The 18,566-nt window shown below is 45.6% G+C and overlaps 3 protein-coding genes across 5 annotated transcripts; 2 read left to right on the top strand and 1 right to left on the bottom strand.

Annotated features, from left to right (window-relative positions):
• Positions 1 to 881: 881 nt before the first annotated feature.
• Positions 882 to 7,206, top strand: LOC110966103 (E3 ubiquitin-protein ligase RNF182). Of its 2 annotated transcripts, XM_022215351.2 has the most exons (7): positions 882 to 1,542; positions 2,410 to 2,663; positions 4,138 to 4,291; positions 4,404 to 4,471; positions 4,544 to 4,661; positions 4,740 to 4,972; positions 5,252 to 7,206. In XM_022215351.2, the coding sequence occupies exons 2-7, from the start codon at positions 2,484 to 2,486 to the stop codon at positions 5,432 to 5,434; spliced, it is 936 nt and encodes a 311-aa protein (XP_022071043.1). In that variant the 5' UTR covers positions 882 to 1,542; positions 2,410 to 2,483; the 3' UTR covers positions 5,435 to 7,206. The 2 variants fall into 2 exon arrangements, with proteins under 2 accessions (XP_022071043.1, XP_051804237.1); XM_051948277.1 differs by having other exon boundaries at positions 4,544 to 4,972.
• A 148-nt stretch (positions 7,207 to 7,354) lies between these two features.
• On the top strand, positions 7,355 to 10,832 carry zgc:109913 (regulator of G-protein signaling 9-binding protein). The gene is made up of 3 exons (XM_051948279.1): positions 7,355 to 8,784; positions 9,881 to 10,023; positions 10,108 to 10,832. Exons 1-3 carry the CDS (start codon positions 8,310 to 8,312, stop codon positions 10,285 to 10,287), a joined length of 798 nt encoding a protein of 265 aa, XP_051804239.1. The 5' UTR covers positions 7,355 to 8,309; the 3' UTR covers positions 10,288 to 10,832.
• A 1,405-nt stretch (positions 10,833 to 12,237) lies between these two features.
• On the bottom strand, positions 12,238 to 16,238 carry ube2c (ubiquitin-conjugating enzyme E2C). Of its 2 annotated transcripts, none has more exons than XM_022215361.2 (7): positions 16,098 to 16,238; positions 15,711 to 15,840; positions 15,530 to 15,557; positions 15,075 to 15,161; positions 14,716 to 14,920; positions 12,695 to 12,754; positions 12,238 to 12,378 (listed from the first exon to the last, which is right to left on the bottom strand). In XM_022215361.2, exons 2-7 carry the CDS (start codon positions 15,815 to 15,817, stop codon positions 12,341 to 12,343), a joined length of 525 nt encoding a protein of 174 aa, XP_022071053.1. In that variant the 5' UTR covers positions 15,818 to 15,840; positions 16,098 to 16,238; the 3' UTR covers positions 12,238 to 12,340. The 2 variants fall into 2 exon arrangements, with proteins under 2 accessions (XP_022071053.1, XP_022071054.1); XM_022215362.2 differs by having other exon boundaries at positions 15,711 to 15,837.
• Positions 16,239 to 18,566: the final 2,328 nt, after the last annotated feature.

Genomic DNA, 18,566 nt, shown 5'->3' with positions numbered 1-18,566 from the left:
CACATTAAAATCACAGAGAGAACCGGACAGTCAGACCAGCGGTTCTCTAGCTGATGTTAGCTAGAACCAGCTGATCTTTTGGGTTCTAAAGGTTCTTTAGCTGTGGCTGAACACTGGAACAGTCCAGAACATAGATCAATAACTAATAATCAATCAGAGGAAAACAAAAAAGTGTTTTCATTGGTCACCATCTTCTTTCCGGTGATCTTGTTAAAGCCTGCAGAGAACCTGAAGAACCTCAAACACTTCATGGAACATCCTGTAGTAACCTCAGAGGAACAAACAAACAAACAAACAAACATCTGGACACATGAAGCCGCTTTAAGTTCCTTTACTCTGATCCAGAGTCAAACTGAAGCTCCACATCACACAATTTCAGACTTTTCTTCTGATTTCACACAATAAATAGATAAACAAACAAACAAATAAATAAAAAATAAAATCATTAAACTAAAATAAAACAGTCACTAAAAATAAAAAAGAACAATTTGAATGAAACTAAAGATCAGAATAAAAAATAAAAATCTCAAAACCAACATAAACTCCTGTAATGACATTAGGAGGAAATAAATGTAAGATTTAAAACAACAGATTTAATAATAGAATTACAAAATAACCTATTTTAATTAAAATAAATATTTAAAAAATAATTTCAAGTAAAATAAAAACATTTCCTAAAAATAAAACAATTAAGAAAAAATTAATTTAAAAAAAACAGATAATAAAAAGTAAAGTCAATTAAAATAAATACAAACAAATTTAAAGTAAACATGTAAATAAATATATTTAAATGTAAATATTATATTTAATTTATTTTAACTAACAATAAAAACAAATAGAATGAATCCATTAAAAATATAAAAACAGATTCAATCCAAACCATTATCGATTTATTGCTTCTATTAATCGATCATACTATCGATCCCGGTGATCATCTGATTTCCCGTCATCCCGCTGCAGGCAGGTTGCCATGGTAATCGGGCTCCCGCCGCCGGCCGCGCGCCGCAGAGAGACGGAGGAGAGACGGTGAGTCACCGGCACGAGCTCAGCGACAAAACGGACGACCGGAGCGACCACCGGCCGACGGACGGACGGAGGGACGGAGGGACACACCGACCGGCCCGGTCGGTCCGTGGAGCGCGAGACCGATAACGACGCTGATGACCGTCATCTACCGCAGTGACGTCACAGCGAGCAGCAACAAGGACGGCAACCCGAAGAGCCGCAGCGACACCGCAACACGGAGAACCAGAACCAGAGGAACCAGAGGAACCAGAACCAGAGGAACAAGCGGAACCGGGTCCATCAACAGCTAACTGACAGAGGTCCAGCTGCTGGTTCTGAGGATTTTTCAGGAGGACCTAAACCTGCAGCAGCAACAGGAAGTAAAGAGTCGGAGGAGAGCAGGAGCTCCAGGAGGAGCAGAGATGATCGTTCAGCTGCAGCAACATGTTGCCTCAACCTGAGAGACGACAGCAACGTATTGCTTCAACCTGAGAGAAACTACAGCAACCAACCTGCTCGCTGCCAGGTCCAGTTGAGGTTAGTGAAGTTTAGAGAACCGACATGAACTTCATCATCCTCAGTGGGCTCACCTGGACAGGTAACAGCCTGTCACACCTGGACAGGTAACAGCCTGTCACAGGGCCACATATAGACAAACACTCATACCTACAGATAATTTACAATCACCAATTAACCTCAGCATATTTTTGACTGTGGGAGGAAGCTGGAGAACCTGGAGAACCCAGCAGGGAGAACATGGAAACTCCATGCAGAAAGATCCAAAAACCAGAACCAGAACCAGGGATCTTCTAGCTGTGAGGCAACGATGCTAACCACTGATCCACAGCTCTGTGCTGCCTGAGAACTGAACTGTAGAACTACTTGGAGAATCAGAAATGCTTTATTGATCCCCAAGAAGAAGTTGCCCACATTGCAGAACAATGAACTCTAAACTTAGAACAGTAAACCTAGAACTCTAAATATAGAACAGTAAATGTAGAATTGTAAACCTAGAACTCTAAACATAGAACTCTAAATGTAGAATTCTAAACGTAGAACACTAAATATAGAACTCTAAACGTAGGACTCCAAACATAGAACAGTAAATATAGAACGGTGAATAAAGAACAGTAAACGTAGAATTCTAAACGTAGAACAGTAAACATAGAATTCTAAACGTAGAACAGTAAACTTACAACTCTAAACGTAGGACTCTAAACGTAGAACAGTGTGAGGGGGAGAATGATGACCAACAGGCTGTTTCTGTCATGTGATCACATGTGACTCGTCTCATTGGCTCAGCTGTGGTACCGGCACAGGTAAACTGGTCGCTATAGCAACATCAGCATCCTCCATCACCTCCAGATACATAACAGCTGCAGTCACCTGTCTCTCTCTCTGCAGGTGGCTGTCTGACCTCCTGATTGGACAGATGGATTGTCGCACTGATCAGCTGATCTGGAATCAGGTGTGTCTGCATGCAGCTTCGTTTCCATGGAAACAACAGCAGAAACAGAGCAATAAGAGACAAAACAATACTTCAAAACTCAGCTAAGCCCCGCCCAGCGCTGCCGTTCTCCCTGATTCAGGTGATGACAACAGCCAATAGGATGAGCCAGCTGAAGGAGGCAGAGCCAGGGCGGGAGATGGAGGGCAAGGTGAGATATCCCATCACCTATGTATGCTGTGATGCGTTCAGGGTCATTCACGGTATGTTATGGTGCGTTCAGTTCATTAACAGTATGTTGTGATGCGTTCAGTTCATTAACAGTATGTTGTGATGCGTTCAGGGTCATTAACAATATGTTGGGATGCATTCAGGGTCAATAACGGTATGTTGGGATGCGTTCAGGGTCAATAACGGTATGTTGGGATGCGTTCAGGGTCATTAATGGTATGTTGGGATGCATTCAGGGTCATTAATAGTATGTTGGGATGCGTTCAGGGTCATTAACAATATGTTGGGATGCATTCAGGGTCAATAACGGTATGTTGGGATGCGTTCAGGGTCATTAATGGTATGTTGGGATGCGTTCAGTTCATTAATAGTATGTTGGGATGCGTTCAGGGTCATTAACGGTATGTTGTGGTGCGTTCAGGGTTATTAATGGTATGTTGTGGTGCGTTCAGGGTTATTAATGGTATGTTGGGTCATTAACGGTATGTTGTGGTGCGTTCAGGGTCATTAATGGTATGTTGGGATGCGTTCAGTTCATTAATAGTATGTTGGGATGCGTTCAGGGTCATTAATAGTATGTTGGGATGCGTTCAGTTCATTAATAGTATGTTGGGATGCGTTCAGGGTCATTAGCGGTATGTTGTGGTGCGTTCAGGGTTAATGGTATGTTGTGATGCGTTCAGGGTCATTAACGGTGTGTTGTGGTGCGTTCAGGGTTATTAACGGTATGTTGGGATGCGTTCAGGGTCATTAACGGTATGTTGTGGTGCGTTCAGGGTCAATAATGGTATGTTGTGGTGTGTTCAGGGTCATTAATGGTATGTTGTGGTGTGTTCAGGGTCATTAATGGTATGTTGTGGTGTGTTCAGGGTCATTAATGGTATGTTGTGGTGTGTTCAGGGTCATTAATGGTATGTTGTGGTGTGTTCAGGATCATTAATGGTATGTTGTGGTGTGTTCAGGGTCATTAATGGTATGTTGAGGTGTGTTCAGGGTCATTAATGGTATGTTGAGGTGTGTTCAGGGTCATTAATGGTATGTTGTGGTGTGTTCAGGGTCATTAATGGTATGATGTGGTGTGTCAGGGTCATTAATGGTATGTTGAGGTGTGTTCAGGGTCATTAATGGTATGTTGTGGTGTGTTCAGGGTCATTAATGGTATGTTGTGGTGTGTTCAGGATCATTAATGGTATGTTGTGGTGTGTTCAGGGTCATTAATGGTATGATGTGGTGTGTCAGGATCATTAATGGTATGTTGTGGTGTGTTCAGGGTCATTAATGGTATGTTGTGGTGTGTCAGGGTCATTAATGGTATGATGTGGTGTGTTCAGGGTCATTAATGGTATGTTGTGGTGTGTTCAGGGTCATTAATGGTATGTTGTGGTGTGTCAGGGTCATTAATGGTATGATGTGATATGTTCAGGGTCACTAACAGTATTCTGTGGTGCGTTCAGGTACAGACCTGGGCTCAGTCTCTGGTTTACACTCTGGAGGAACTCGAGTGTAAAATCTGCTACAACCGTTACGACACTCGCAGCCGGAAACCCAAACTGCTGGGCTGCCTGCACCGAGTCTGCGCCAAATGTCTGAAGAAGATGGTGGACATGGGTGAGTTTACCCAATCAGCAGAGGCCTTAGTGATGGACCAATCAGGAAATAGTACTCTGGTGATGCTGCTTGTGTCAGGTGGTGGTCAGTGTATCGTGTGCTTCTGTTCCAGGTGAGTCTTCGCCCTCTATCATCAGCTGTCCGTTCTGTCGCCATGAGACTCACGTCCCCGACGAGGAGGTCAGTCTTAGTTTTATGACGAGTTCCTCCTCTGTCCTCCACCTGTCCAACCCTCTTCTTCTTCTCCTGCAGGTGTGGCTGATGGAGGACGACCGACACATCCTGGCCGTCCTGTCCTGTCAGGACCGAGCTCGGCGTGGAGCGGCAGGAGGCGGTGGGGAGGTGGTGCTGAGTCCCAGCAGTCTGACCGGTAAAACACCACCACAGGTTGTTTCTGAGTGTTTCTGCCGTAGAACAAAAGCATCAGGTGATCTCTGTCTGTCTGCAGGTGGACCAGGTGGAGGCGTGGACGTGTCCCACCGCTCCTCAGACTGTCTGGTCATCACCATCATGGAGCTTCCTGAGGAGTCTCCGTCCTCCGACTCACTGAGCATGCTCAACGTGGTGGGTCTGTACCGCCCCCCTAGCCTGGACTCGCTGCCCTGCAACCTGCCTGCTCAGAAGTGTCGCGCCTGGACATCTCGGAGCGTCCCCCGCTGCCTGCTGGGGGCGCTGTGTCTGGTCAGTACATCCAACACCAACCAGTAACATCCAACACCGACCAGTAACATCCAACACCGACTGGTAACATCCAACACCGACCAGTAACATCCAACACTAACTAGTAACATCCAACACTGACCAGTAACATCCAACACCAACATATAACATCCAACTCTAACCAACCAGTAACATCCAACACCAACCAGTAACATCCAACAGCAACCAACCACTGAGAACATGTAGAGAAAGGTGTGTGTTTGGACAGGTGAGTGTGATGTGCTGTTGCTCTGTGTGCAGGTGTACTTCAGCTCGTTGCCTCTGGGGATCTACCTGCTGATGATTGGTCAGCTGTGGCTGGGCGTGGTCCTGGTCAGCCTGGTTCCCTCCACGCTGCTGCTGCTCGTCCTCTACGGCTTCTGTCAATGTCTCTGCCACGAGCTGATGGAGGCGCTGGCCGCACGCTCCCACACGCTGCCATGAGGACGTAAAAATCACAACACGCTGCCATGACGACGTAAAAATCACAACACGCTGCCATGAGGACGTAAAAATCACAACACGCTGCCATGACGACGTAAACATCACAACACGCTGCCATGACGACGACAGCATCACAGCAAGCTGCCATGACGATGTAAACATCACAACACGCTGCCATGATGACGTAAACATCACAACACGCTGCCATGACGACGTAAACATCACAACACGCTGTCGTGATGACGACAGCATCACAGCACGCTGCCATGACGACGACAGCATCACAACACGCTGCCATGACGACGACAGCATCACAACACGCTGCCATGACGACGACAGCATCACAGCACGCTGCCATGACGACAACAGCATCACAGCACGCTGTCATGATGACGACAGCATCACAACACGCTGCCATGACGACGTAAACATCACAACACGCTGCCATGACGACGTAAACATCACAACACGCTGCCATGACGACATAAACATCACAACACGCTGTCATGACGACGACAACATCACAACACGCTGCCATGACGACGTAAACATCACAACACGCTGCCATGACGACGTAAACATCACAACACGCTGCCATGACGACGACAGCATCACAACACGCTGCCATGACGACGTAAACATCACAACACGCTGCCGTGACGACGTAAACATCACAACACGCTGTCGTGATGACGACAGCATCACAGCACGCTGCCATGACGACGACAGCATCACAACACGCTGCCATGACGACGACAGCATCACAGCACGCTGCCATGACGACAACAGCATCACAACACGCTGCCATGACGACGTAAACATCACAACACGCTGCCATGACGACGTAAACATCACAACACGCTGCCATGACGACGTAAACATCACAACACGCTGCCATGACGACGTAAACATCACAACACGCTGTCATGACGACGACAACATCACAACACGCTGCCATGACGACGTAAACATCACAACACGCTGCCATGACGACGTAAACATCACAACACGCTGCCATGACGACGTAAACATCACAACAAGCTGCCATGATGACGCAAACATCACAACACGCTGCCATGACGACGACAGCATCACAACACGCTGCCATGACGACGACAGCATCACACTGCCATGAAGACATCACAACACGCTGCCATGACAACAGCAATGTCTTGACGTGCTGCCGCAACAATAAAAACACACAATGTAGCCATAGCAACAGCATAACAACCACAAAGAAACAACAGAACAATGAAAGGTCAGTAGAACATCAGAACCAACACAGAACCTAATCTGAACACTCACCTGTAGACCCGTCACTCTGACCCTGCCCCCTCTGAATACCAGCACCCCACCCTCTTTGTTAAACTACAGCCAATCAGAGCAGGACCAGGTGATGACATCATCACCACAGGAGATTTTTGCAGCTGATTGTCAGCTGATCACCACCTGACATTAAAGGACACTGTCGGTCAATCAGAGGAAACGTCTGTCTCTGGACACTAAAGCTGAGACAGATTGTAAATATGACGATCTATCCATGTTCTAAACAAACTACTACCATGTTGGGATTAACACGTTCTAAGTAACTCGGTTATCATGTTGTAAACACGTGGAACTGTATCATATGTTTGTCCTCAGATAAAAGGTGTTTGAACAGTCTGTGATGGTGTTTGGGGGCGTGGTCTATCTTCTGTAACCTGCATGACCTGCAGCTCTGTGGTCATCTCTCACTTCAAACCATATTTAAAATAAATGTTCCATACATGTTCCCGGTTTGTCCCTGAAGTCAATAAATGTGCAACAGAGAGAGGAGAACGACGACTTACAGGCTGTTTCTGTCATGTCATCACCTGGAAATTGTCTCATTGGCTCAGCGGAAACCAGAGGAAAGTGTTAGCCTAGCTTAGCACAAGGACTGAAACTACAGGGACAGCTACACCAGAGTGATTCAAAAGGTTATTTTCAGTCGAGCTTCGCGTGTCTCTGATGTGAAACTGATGATTTTATTCCAGGATGGAAAAGATGAGAGAAACACCTGATTCAGTCCTCCTGTCTATAAATACCGCAGTCTACCTGCACAGGTGAGTCTTCAGCATCCGGTGTTCCAGAGAAGAGGTTACAGAAGGTTCTCCAGGGACCTGAGAGGACTCAGCTGGCGTCTCAGCGTTAATCAGAAACACTGACGTTCCCCGGAGAACCGCAGAACAGGAGTGTTTATAGAAACCTGAATGACGCTGCAGCATCACAAAGAAGAAGAAGGTGGATGGAAGCAGCAGCAGGTAGTACACCTTTAGACAGCACACCTTTATCCTCCATTAGCGACTTTCATTCAGGTAAAAACCTCAGCGAGCCTCTATGATGAAGGCGGGGGTTCTCCATAGTTGGTTCTCTACAGTTGGTTTTGTTAGTTCTCCTCTGAGTTCCTACAGAAGGAGCAGCTTTCCTTGGGTTGTCACCAGGTAAATGTTCTCCAGGTGAAAACGAGGAGTTGAAGCTTTATTTGGAGGTTCTTGTGTGGAACATCTCCTGATGAAAAGTTATTGATGATGTTTTTATTGATCTTTGCTTCACTGATCGGCTCCATTCATGAACTGTTTTAGTTTTTAGAACTTTGTCTGTAAATAGATTATTGATTGAGTGATCGATCAAGTGACTTTAATGATCATATCCAGTCTGTCACTGTGCAGATCAAAGATATTATAGATAATCAATCAATGCATTTGATTGGCTTTAAACTGGAACAGGTCATCTGTAGTATTCAACAACATCACCATACAGAGAGAACAAGCTCTGATTGGTCAAGAAACAGCTTGTCATCTGTCATGTGACTTCAGTCCGCTGACTCCTCCCCCTTCAGGTGGACAGTGACATCATGAGTCGGTGGCGGCGTTCTGTGGACGAGCTGGCAGCACGGCGCCGCCAGCAGGGCGAGTGTGAGCGCGCTCAGGACGCTCTCAGCCGTGTCACTTCCTGCTTCCAGCAACTGGCGACGTCATTAGGAAGCTCAGCGGACGGCAGCTTCCTGCGGGACGAGATGGACGAGACGAGAGCGCTGGCTCACCGTATCTGCAACGGTAACCCACCTGTCTGTCTCACCTGTCTGTCTCACCTGTCTGTCTCACCTGTCTGTCTCACCTGTCTCTCTGCAGGTCTGTCCCGCCGCCTGCTGTGTCTCCTGTCAGACTCCGCCCACTCAGGTGTGGAGGACAGACAGGTGTCAGAACGTCTGTGGGTTCTCTTCCTGTCGGCATTGGAGAATTTTCTGTGTGACCTCCGTAGGGCGAGCGATCTGATTGGTCAGTTCCCTCTGACTCGGCGCTGTGATCGACGCTCTTTGGTCAATGCAGGTCAGCTGTTACTTCCCACTTCCTGTCTGTGGGAGCTCTATGATTGGCCGACACACCTTTCCTTCGTACCGTTATTTTTGTTTCCTTCCTTCAGAGAACGTGATCCTAAAAGTCCCAGAGGTTCAGGACTTTCAGGAGGTCATTGCCTTCAGTTGTTCTTCAAGGACCCAAAAACACTCCTTAGACGTCCTTCCGTCAAAGACTTATCTTCCACATGGGTCTCCTGATCCCATCTGAGGACAAGATAGATTATTAATTAGTTCCTTCAAACTATATCAAAGACCCCCTGGATCTCCACAAGGACCTCTAGAACCTTACAGAAGTCTCTGGTACATCGTCAGATATCCTCAACCCTCCACAAGCATCTCTGTAACACTCTGAAGGAGTTCTAGATGTTCTTGTACTCAACGATCCCTGAAAAGTCCTTCATGTACCCCAGCAGCCTTCTCAAAAACCCTTAGAACCTTCTTGGGAATAAATCAAGGCTCTAGAACCTCGTGAGGAACACCATCATCATGAAGTCCTTAAACCTGCTCTAAGGAGCCACAGACGTTCCCCAGAGTTGTCTGTTCAGAACCTTTCCAGAGATTCCTGTAACATTTAAAATAGTGTAACAACCTCCTATAAAACTCCTTCAAAGATCACATGAAGTTCCAGAGGAATACCAGGGAATGTCAGAGAAAGCTTCACATTCTCAGAACATCCTCTAAAATTACTTTAAGAAAACCTCCACTTTTTTGAAGACCTACAAACATTCCTCAAAGGACCCCAGAAGGTTCTCAGGTACCCCAAGAAGCCCCCAGACTTCTGCAGTAGGTCTTTAAGAAATGTTAAAACTTTACCAGGATGAAACCTCCTCTAAGATATCTGCACTTGGCAACAGATCAGTGAACCTTCTTCTGTTACTGCTGAAGGACTTCTGGAACCCCATCAAGACCCCGAGAACCTTTCCTGAAATCTGCTTGACCAAAAGCTTCAAAAGTGTTGCAAGTAATTCTAGGACCTCCAAAAGTCCCAGAGGACCATTGAACATCTACCAGGACCTGAGTGTCTCCTGCTGCTTACCTGTCTGAGCCTCACCTGTCTGTCTCCTCAGGGTGCATCGATGGCGTGGTGGGCGTGGCGGCGCGGGTGGCTTCGGTCCAGGTGCCGTGGCTCACCTTGGAGGAGGAGTCCAGCCCTGATCTGGCCAATCACATCGCAGGCCTGGAGGCCCTGTTGAGTGAGCTGCAGCTGAGGGTGAGAGAACGTGACGAGGTTCTACAGGAGCAGGTGTGGAGGTGGAACCTGGTGGTCTCATTTAAAGGTGTTGGTGTTCTGCAGGTTCCGGTGGTGTTCTGGTCGGTGGAGGCGACCCAGCCGGCCTGGGCTGAAGCTCGCGGTGTTCTGGACGAACCGGACGAAAGCCTGGAGGACCTGATGGAGGTCGAGGTCGTCTCCAATGGCAACAAAATGGCCGCCTGTTGCCCGCCGGCGTGCTGTGGACTCGGCTGTGTCGGCTAGAAGGAGGACGTGGATCTGGTCCAGAGGTGTCCAACATGAGGCCCATGGGCCCAAAGCGGTCCTCCAGAGGGTCCAATCCAGAGAAGACATTAGCTGCAGATTGTAAATTTGTAAAACTATAAATTTAAAATAATTTCTAGACCATGACAAGTTGTTTGGATCAGAAAGTAAAATACTAGATTGTTCATTTGTCATTTTATGTCTCATTTTTGTAATATTTTGTTTGTTTTTTTTGTCTTGCTTGTGTTTGTGTATTTTTTTGTCGTTTTGTCTCTCACAGCTGTCTCATTTTTGTAAAATTTTGTTATTTTTTGTCTTTTTGTCTGACTTGGCGTTTTGTGTCTCATTTTTTGTAATATTTTTGGGGTTTTTTTTACAGTAAATCCTCCATGGTTCAGGTCCAGCTGACTAAATGTTGTGTTCCTTTGTCGACACTCTGTGATCTGGAAGTTGTAATGTGGAAATGATAAACTGAGGATGAATGTGGATGAAAATGAACTTATTTTTCTTCATAAATTTCAGGTTGTTCATGATGTTTAGTAAAAAGATAATCATTAGGAGTTGTGGTTATTTAGAGGTTATGCTGTTTTTTTTTTTTTACTGGAGATCAGACTGGACTAAGGTGAGTTGGACTCCTCTGATCTAAAGCCTCCATTAAACAACGTTACAGATGAAAACTGCTGTGAAGGAAATAAGATTCACAGGAACAGGTGAAGATGAGTTTAATTCTAAAGTTCTGCTGATGTGAGGAACTCTGTAGTAACGTCATAAAATAACAAAATAAAGCACGTTATCATTATAGAAAACACAGATCCAACAACAGGACAAACATCCCATAATAGAACACCATGAAATCTGTCCTCCACTGATTAAGAGGGTTTTTAAAGTTGAACTTCACACGTTGAATTATTTTCATTTCAGTGGAAGTTCTTATTTATTACCATTAATAATGATAAATATTCTCTTCAGCTCAGAGCTCTGAGGACGAAGCTGCTGGTTCTAATTTCTACATTTAAACATTAAAGATTAAAGGATGCTGAACTTAAACCCTCAGAGACCAGCTGAAGGTAAAGCTGCTGCTGGTTTATTGATTATCTGTTTATTATTGATCCTCCTGCTGTCATCAATGGAAATCGATGAATAATTTTAACAACCAGAAGTCTGATTTTGAACACCTTGACTGTGAAATCAATGTGAAAACATGAATTCTTTCCATAAAGACCAAATGCCAAAGAACAGCTCTGACTATTGCACAGAAGTTCATCTCCTCAGGTATTGATCACATCTGATCGGTTTGACGAACATTTAAAACTAAGACCTACAGGGCGCCCGTACAGGTCATCTGACACAGCGGCTCGGGTTCGATTCCCGTCCACAGCCCTTTGCTGCACGTCTTCTCCCCATTTCCTGTCAGTCTTCACTGAGACTATCACAATAAAAAGGCAAAACAAATAATTTAAAAAAAAAAATTAAAAGCTCCAGAAACTTCTTCGCATCATTGAATGTCTGAACCTCAGCTGATCAATATTTAATGACTTGTCCTGAACTGATCCGTCTGCTGCACATGTTCACGTGATTTCATTCTTTTGATTTAACTGACAAAAGAAAACACTTCAATACAGAAACAAGTCTCCAAACTAGTGAAAGGGAGCAGAAAGAAGAATAAACTTAATCTGTCCTTTTATATCAATCAGTTCACAGTGGGCACTAAAAACAAACAGGTCAATCCAACCATGTCCACCAGGTGGCGCTGGTATGTGATGAAGGCCTGACTAATCATACATGTAAAGTTCCGGCAGACTGGAGCATGTTGAGGCTATCAGACAGCACACTGGTCACCATGGAAACGCCCTCAGACTTCTGCAAAGCGCTTTGATCATGAGTGGTGTACGTCCTGGTCCAACTCCAGAAATAACCAACGACGAATCAGGATTCAGTCTGACCACCAGGTTTGTATTTTACTGAATTAAGAACTTTATTAACAGGAGATGAACAGACATAAAAATATTGTACAAACACAGAAGACAAACAGAAGAAGAAACGTGGAGCTGCTTCACTTCTGGAAGGTCGAGTGTAGATGAGCTTTAAAGGCTGAAAGAGACGAGCAGCAGTTAGAACTACAACTCCATCAGCCCCTCACAAAACCAGAACCCATGTGGACCAACGCTGTCCCCTCAGACTTCTGTGGAGGTTCTCAAACATCCAGGTCCTGGACATGGTAGGAGCTTCAAGAGGAACCAATGGTAAGTTCTGGAAGACCTTTCTAGAACTTACCATTGGTTTCTCCTGAAGCTCCTACCATCTCCTCATCCTGTAGATGTTTTCCATCTCCATGTTTCCTCTCTACTCATCTGTAGATGATGTTCCACCATGCTGGATGATCTCCTCTGTTCTAACAGGTTCTCACCTTCCTGGTTCTCCCAGAGTTCTGCTGCGGCCGTGTTCAGTGGACTCTCATTGTTGGGTTCTGGAGAGGAAACGGAGTCAGAAGTTAAATGCAGAGAACGAGTCCGTGTGGAACCACAGAACCATGAAGGAACCATCACATCCACCACGTCTCCTCAGATGTTAAACCTGAACTGTGGTCTCCTCATCCTGTGGAGGTTCTCAGTCATCCAGGTCCTGGTAGTTGTAGAAGCTTCAGGAGAAATTGGAAGACGTTTCTAGAAACATTTCCAGAACCTCCAGCTGGTTCCTCCTGAAGCTCCTACCATCTCCTCATCCTCTACATGTTTTTCTATCTTTTCATGTTGTTTTTTCTATATTTTAAAGTGTTTTCTTAATCTGATGCATTTCTATCGTTTGTTTTTGTTTCAGAATCAGAATCGGTTTTACACTTACAAGGAACTTTCTATGGAGCTCTTGGTGCAAGTTCAGATAAAATTTTAAAAAAAAAAGAGTAAAGAGATGTAAGAAATGTGGATAAAAATATTTGTAGCACTCTGAGATTTGTTTTCAGATGTAAAGTAGATCATAAATTAAACTTCTTGTCTCCATGTTTCTGCTCATCAGTAGATGTTCCTCCATGCTGGATGATCTCCATCAGCCTGCTTATTTATTGGTTTTCCTCTCAGTCTCTGAGGAAACACTGTGTGCAGTTCAACCTGGCACTCTGAATGTTCTGGTCTCAGATGGTCCTGGAGAACCAGAACTAGGAGGAGGTTCTGGTTCTAGAGGGTCAGCTACTTTTACTCTTTTATTCGGAGAACTCTGATATCTGTATTCAGTGAATGTTCCTGATGGAACTGTACTTCAAACTAGCAGTAGTACCATCATTTCTGGACTTTAAGCAGCTACTTTTTCCTCACGCTTTGAACCCTGCAGCTATTTTGTAGATTTTTACGGTGAGCTTCATGCCGCTAACACCTTTAGCCTCGTCTCATCAGAATCAAACTGCTCCCATTAAATCAAACTAAATTCTTCAGATCAGTCTTTTTGTTTTCTTAACGCACCCTCAGCATGGATGAAGAAGATGCAGCTTTAAAGCTAAAGGCCGCTCTGCAGTTAGCTGAGCATCAATGATCCATGAGAGGCAGCGTGAAGCGTGTTCTATGTTTGCTCTGTCTGTGAGCTACGTGTGGAACATTTCCTGTCATTCACCTCCACATGTTTCTAACTCCATGGACAGAGACAGAGAGAAGACCAGGAGCTCCCAGCAGCAGAAGCTCAGAAATGCAGACATTTATAGATTCATCACTGAGGTCACCATGGTAACGGGTTATCAACCATCATGGTGTGAAATTAAAGCTGAAGAGAAAATGAGGAGAACCTCTACTCTGGTTCAGCGCTGTGGTAGACGCGCTGCAGACGGACCATGAACACAGTTTACAGGAGTCATTTCTGCACAAACTGGCGTGTCAGTGGCGTGTGCATTTTGTCCTTTGTCCATTTCTTGGCGCTTTGTAACTTTTCTCATTTGTCATTTTGTTCCTCGTTTGTGTCAAATTTTTGTAACATTGTTATTTTTTTGTCAGACTTTTGCCGTTTTGTGTCCCATTTTGTCTCTCTGTTTTGTAATATTTTTGTCTGACTTTTGCTGTTTTTGTCTTTTTTAAAAGTAAAATCCTCTCTGGTTCAGTTCCAGACTCAGTGGCACCGTCCAGAAAAGCATTTATTTAGTTAAAAGTTTAAAAAGTCTTTATGTGTAAATATGGGATGTTCCAACAGACACCTGCAGCTCAGACAGGTGAGGCTGATAGACGGACAGGTTCACGTTTTAAATTTAGTGGGTGTGGCCTATATTCAGGTGCACTCAGCAGTCCAAAAATTACAGCAGTAGTACTAACAATAATAATAATAATAATAATAATAATAATAACCAGTAGTAGCAGGAGTTTTCATGGTGTGAAAGTTGGCAAGTGGCAGCTTATCTGAGCTTCCCTACTGAACGCATACTGGTTACACTAGTTCTACTGGGTATACTGTTACCTCCCAGCAGGCTCTGGATGGACAGCAGGATGGACCTGACGTCGTACAGGGCCGACCACTTGTCCTTCAGGATGTCCAGGCAGATGAAGCCCTGGTTGTCCACGTTGGGATGGAAACACGGAGTGACGAACTTCACGCGAGGAGCCTGGTAGGGATAACCAGCCGGGAAGTCCAGGGACAGCCGGTACCGGAGGCCCTCGTACACCTGCACAGGTGAGACAGACACACCTTCTGACTGCTGTAGCTCCACCTCTAAAAGTACTCTGTCCACAGTACTCCTGATGTCAGACACTGATCATACGTGTTCTGTAGGACACATCAACCAAACAAAGAACAAAGTAACCCATCAGTGAACGTACCGTCCCCTGAGCTCCATCGATGGTTCCGACCCATTTGAAGAGATTATCTGATTCTGGAAACGCTGAGATCCCCTTATCCCCCGACATCTGCAGGAAGTCGCAGTGAGTCAGGAGAACGCCTCCAGGTTCTGACAACATCTGAACTTCTATCAGCACATCAACAGTGATGTCATGGATCACAGCGGCTCCAGAAACATTTCAGTCTGTAGATGCTTCAGGGTTACTTTCTGTGTCTGATCTTCTATCTGAAGGAGCAGTGATCTCCACAGGGCTCCCTCCCTGCTCACACTGACTCCATGTTCACTGTTGGTGAGGAGAACGTCAGCTCCAGGCCCATAGCTGATGTTCTCCTCACCAACACTGACTCCATATTTGAGTGTTGGTGCGGAGAACAGTGTGAGGCCATCAGAGAACCTCAGCAGGTTCTACTCTAACAGAAAGGACGGAGAACTCACCATGAGGGTCATCAGCTCCTGCTGCAGCCTGCAGACAAACAACATCTCACATTAGCTGCTAACTAATCAATAAATTAACTGTTCATTGCTACTGTACAGCTAAACGTCATCTGCAACAACAGAACTTCAACACCTGTACCGGTTCTAATGTAGGACCGGACAGGGCTCCGGTCTGTCTCACCGTTTGGACACCGAGCCTCGGGCCGCGCTGCCGCCGCTCTCACTGCCCTTCAGAGCGGCTGTGGAGGAAGCTGTCGCCGCTGCAGGGTCCATGTTCTGGGAGGCCATGAGTGCTGACGGTCCGGTTCCTGCTGGAACACAGGACAGTGGTGGTACCGGGTTAAACACAGCGGTAGAACTGGGCTAAACACAACGGTGGTACCAGGGCTGAACCGTCAGTTATCAGGTAAATCGGCTCGTTAGCTTGATGCTAACGGCAGCAGCGTTGTTGCCGTTAGCTTCGCGGCTAACTGACGGTTAGCTTCGTTGTTTGCCTGCTAACATTCAAACCACAGAGGAAACAATCAGGTAAACACGGCAGGTGTTTCTCTGATTCACCGGGACTCACCGGGTGTCGGTGTGTCAGTCCGTTAGCCGTCCGCGTAGAGCTGCGGTCTCTCGGATTCAAACTGAGCTCGCTGCCGCCCCCCGGTTTAAACCGACGCTTCCTCAAATACGCAGCCAATCAGCGTTCGATTTTTAAAAACAAACTCCTACTGGCCAATGATCGGCGCTGATAGGCAGGAACCAGTGCTGTGATTGGATAGAAAGAACGACCGTCCGACCAGAATATGACGAAATTGTCCGAACTGTTGATGGCATAGGGCTGCACAGTGGAGTAGTGGTTAGCACTTTCGCCTTGCAGCAAGAAGATCCCCGGTTCAAATCCCGGCCTGGGATCTTTCTGCATGGAGTTTGCATGTTCTCCCTGTGCATGCGTGGGTTTTCTCCGGGTACTCCGGCTTCCTCCCACAGTCCAAAAATATGCTGAGGTTAATTGCTCACTCTAAATTGTGCGTAGGTGTGAATGTGAGGCGTACAGAGAGGTCAGAGTCCTGACATCTTGGTGTCAGGACAACAACCTCAGTCTAAATGTCAGCAAAACTAAGGAGCTGATAGTGGACTACAGGAAGAGACAGAGGGATGAACATGCCCCCCTCTCCATCAACGGGACTACGGTAGAGAGAGTCAGCAGCTTCAGGTTCCTCGGGGTTCACATCAGTGAGGACCTGTCCTGGTCACACCACACTGACAGCGGCTCTTCTTCCTCCGCAGGCTGCGGAGGCTCAACATGGACTCCAGAATCTTCTGCAGCTTCTACAGGTGCACCATAGAAAGTATCCTGACTGGCTGCATCACCTCCTGGTACGGCAGTTGCACCGCCCTCAACCATAAGGCTCTACAGAGGGTGGTGAAGACTGCACAGCACCAGGACAATGCTGCCATCCATGGAGGAGCTCTACACCCAGATCATTAGGGACTCTCACCACCCCAGCCACAAACTGTTCTGCCTGCTGCCTTCTGGCCGTCGGTACCACAGCATCGGTGCCCACACCAGCAGGCTCAGAGACAGTTTCATCCCCCAGCCCATAAGACTTTTAAACTCCAAATAACCTGAACATTTTGCACAACCCCTCATTTGCACATTTCATACTATTATGTCTATTTTATCTTGATTGTTGTGTGTTCTTTTTGCACTGTTATTGGGAATGAGAGACGCAAGCCTTTCACTGCCAGTAATTGCTTCATGTAATTTCTAGTATGTGACAATAAAAACTCTTGAATCTTGAACGTGAGTGTGATTGTGTGTCTGTATATGTAGCCCTGTGACAGACTGGTGACCTGTCCAGGGTGTCCCCTGCCTTCACCAGAGTCAGCTGGGATAGACTCCAGCACCCCCCATGACCCTAGTGAGGATAAAGCGGTGGATACAGAATGGATGGATGTTGATGGCATAAACATATACATATGTAAATGTTTATGGTTGATGGTTATCGGTGAAGTCAGCTGACTTTGGAGTCATGTGTACGAAGATTACCCCTAAGAGAGTGTCACCAGTTATTAATAAATAAAAAATTTTCACTGTATTAATACATAAATATATTCACTGTTTTAAGACACAAGTAATAATTAAAATAAATGTATTCAACCCTCAGCCTAAAAAATGAAGATCAGAACAGACAGACTGTGATATCACACAGAAGACTAAACTTTCTAACAGTTGTGGTCCTGAACCAGAGGGAGAAGTTTGAAATAAAGTACAGACTGTAATCAGAGCAGCTGCTGGAGCCAAAGTCAGGAAGGAAAACTGAAAAAATAAAATCCTGCACACTGAAATGTAGTTATTATTTTTTATCGGTGTTCCTTTCAAGTTGTAAATCAGCTGCTCAGATGAAGGATTATTATTCAAGAGTCTGCTTAATTATAATCATAGGATTGGATCACATGCTGCTACTTATTTTAGGAATAAATAAATAATCCAGTAAAATAAATCCAACTATTTTTATGCTATCTATTTTTTATAGACGATAAATTCAGTAAATCTCACATTCAGCATCCTTCTTATGGCCGTTAAACAGTTCTGGGAGCAAATTAAGAATCAACATAAAATCACAATTCAAATAGATGAACAGGTTTATTGCTAATCTCAGGCTAACAAGTACATTCTTTAGTTTAATCAGCTTCTGTTGTCACATTATTGTGCTCCTTAAAGGCTGATTCGCTGGATCAACACATTCAGCTGGTTCTATCGTGTTTCCAACTTGACCCTTTTCAGTCAGGCTTCAGGTGCGACCACTCCACTGAGACTGCACTCCAATCAGTCACAGAATCTCTGCGGCTGGTGAGAGCTGCTGGTCAGTCCTCTGTCCTACTGCTGCTGGACTTATCTGCTGCCTTTGACACCGTGAACCATCAAATCCTCCTCTCCACACTCTCTGAGCTCGGCATCTCAGGTTCTGTCCTGTTGTGGTTCAAGTCCTACCTCACAGGCAGATCCTTCAGAGTAACATGGCGAGGGGAGGTGTCAAGGTCACAC

The sequence above is a fragment of the Acanthochromis polyacanthus genome, chromosome 5 (assembly GCF_021347895.1).
Source record: "Acanthochromis polyacanthus isolate Apoly-LR-REF ecotype Palm Island chromosome 5, KAUST_Apoly_ChrSc, whole genome shotgun sequence".
Taxonomy (NCBI): Eukaryota; Metazoa; Chordata; class Actinopteri; family Pomacentridae; genus Acanthochromis; species Acanthochromis polyacanthus.
This window is presented reverse-complemented; position numbering and strand designations above follow the sequence as displayed.